At 45.4% G+C, this 1,838-nt stretch overlaps 1 protein-coding gene across 1 annotated transcript in view; it reads right to left on the bottom strand.

The window, feature by feature from the left end:
• Positions 1 to 713: 713 nt before the first annotated feature.
• Positions 714 to 1,838, bottom strand: part of onecut3b (one cut homeobox 3b) — a 20,528-nt gene continuing 19,403 nt past the window's right edge. The window contains exon 2 of the mRNA XM_024405232.2: positions 714 to 1,350. Coding sequence (XP_024261000.1) covers positions 965 to 1,350 — 386 coding nt within the window. The 3' untranslated portion in view covers positions 714 to 964. The remainder of the gene's footprint in view (positions 1,351 to 1,838) is intronic.

Raw genomic sequence — 1,838 nt, 5'->3', positions numbered from 1 at the left:
AGCAAAAAAAAATGGTTTAATTTAGGACGTCTGTTCCAAATTATTCCAACGAATAAAAGATTAGACGTGATCGTGCATGTCTCAATGTAATCAAGGAATTAAATTATTGTTATTTTCAAATACAATTTCTTTTTGGGCTTAGTTGTGGTCAATTTGCAGCGTACAAATTATTATAACTGTGTTCCTGCCCCAGACCATGCGCTCTGATAAAAATGATTTGCCTACACCTGTCACACAGAAACACTCAACAGTGTACTGTAACGACCAGCAGGTGGCACTGTTGCACTTGCACTGCAGAAATCAGATTGCTGCTCAGAAATTACACCCCTGGAGTGGAATTGTACACACACACACACAAGCATACATGCATGTACAGAACATACACACACACACACAGTGAAAGGTGTGTTTTTCTGACTGAGCAGAGGACATGTCTGCATGTTTATCCTTGCCTTTTTCACAAACATGGCCACTGATGTTGTGCAGTCAGGTCTATTACCATGGGCTTGTCTTTGGTGTATTTGCTTGGTCAAAAACTTAAGCTTGTGGACCGATCAATCCCAAAAGAGAGAGAAAGCTATTCTGTGGGCCTAACTGATCTTAGCTATTTTAGATTTGAACCGACCCTCTGAATTTCTCTGGATCGTTTTTTCTTCGGTTTTACTGACATATTTGCTCAAACTAAAGTGTCTGAGGATAATTTGGGATACCAATACATCCTCCCCAGACCCATTGGTTTGTCTTTGATTTCTGACAGACAAAACTAAATGGAGTAAAGGGTGAGATTCAGCGCAAAAAGAGAACACCTTCAGACCAATGGTCATACACACCTGATTCAACTCAGTAGATGAATCAGGTGTGTTAGTGCTGGGCTGGAACAAAAGCATGCACACACTACAGCCCTCCAGGACCGCCAGGGTCAGTGACCTCTGCTTTAGATCCCACCACCCTCTTCCCCTCCATCTCAGGCCTTGGAGAAGGTGGTAGCAGAGGAGGTGCCCGGTTGTGCCGGGGACGAACCGGCGTTGTTGTTGTTCCCATGAGCCTGCATATGACCGTGCCCGTGCACGCTCCCGTGCACACCCGCGTGCTCGTTCCCCTCTGCGCCTCCAGTGGACCCCCAGCGGTCGGCATGGCAGCGTCGCCGAGCGTTCATGAAGAAGTTGGAGACGGTGGAGAGCTCCAGGCCTAGCTGATGGCTGATGGTGATCTGCATCTCCTTGGATGGACGGCGGTTCTCCCTAAAGATGGCCGCCAGCGTGCGGCGCTGCAGGTCCGTGAATACCAACCGCTGTTTCTTGGGGACCAGGTTCCTCTCACGACCCTGGTCCTGCTCCTTCCGCTTACAGGCTGCAGAGGAAGAAGACGGGGAGAAGAGAGGAGGAGTGTTTAGTTTCCTCCTGTCTTCCAAGCTCTTTCCAAGAGCATTTGCCCATATTGTTGAATTTGGACCTCAGTTTACTGGCAATATTGATAATATACAAAAGTATATCTCAAACAGGAACCTACTACATGAAATGGAGAGGGGGTGAAGAGAGGGAAGGAAAGAGTAAGTGTGGAGGAGATAATTAAAGGAGGGATGGAGTAAGTGGGGGGGACATAATTAAAGGATGGATGCAGGCAGAGATGAGCAGTATTTCTATTCTGTGTATTTGAAATATATATTTCAGTTACTTCTGAGTATTTTGCCATTGGAATTGCACTGGGCTGAACTACAATCCAATATTTGTTGTAACAAAGATAATTTGAGAGCTGTAATTTGTATTTTCAAAATACTTTTCCATACCATTTTTTATAGCAGTTCAGCCTTCATTGGTATCAGAATTCTGATGGCACTA

The sequence above is a fragment of the Oncorhynchus tshawytscha genome, linkage group LG10, assembly GCF_018296145.1.
Source record: "Oncorhynchus tshawytscha isolate Ot180627B linkage group LG10, Otsh_v2.0, whole genome shotgun sequence".
NCBI classification, from domain to species: domain Eukaryota; kingdom Metazoa; phylum Chordata; class Actinopteri; order Salmoniformes; family Salmonidae; genus Oncorhynchus; species Oncorhynchus tshawytscha.
The sequence above is the reverse complement of the archived record's forward strand: the minus strand, read 5'-3'. Positions and strand labels throughout refer to the sequence as shown.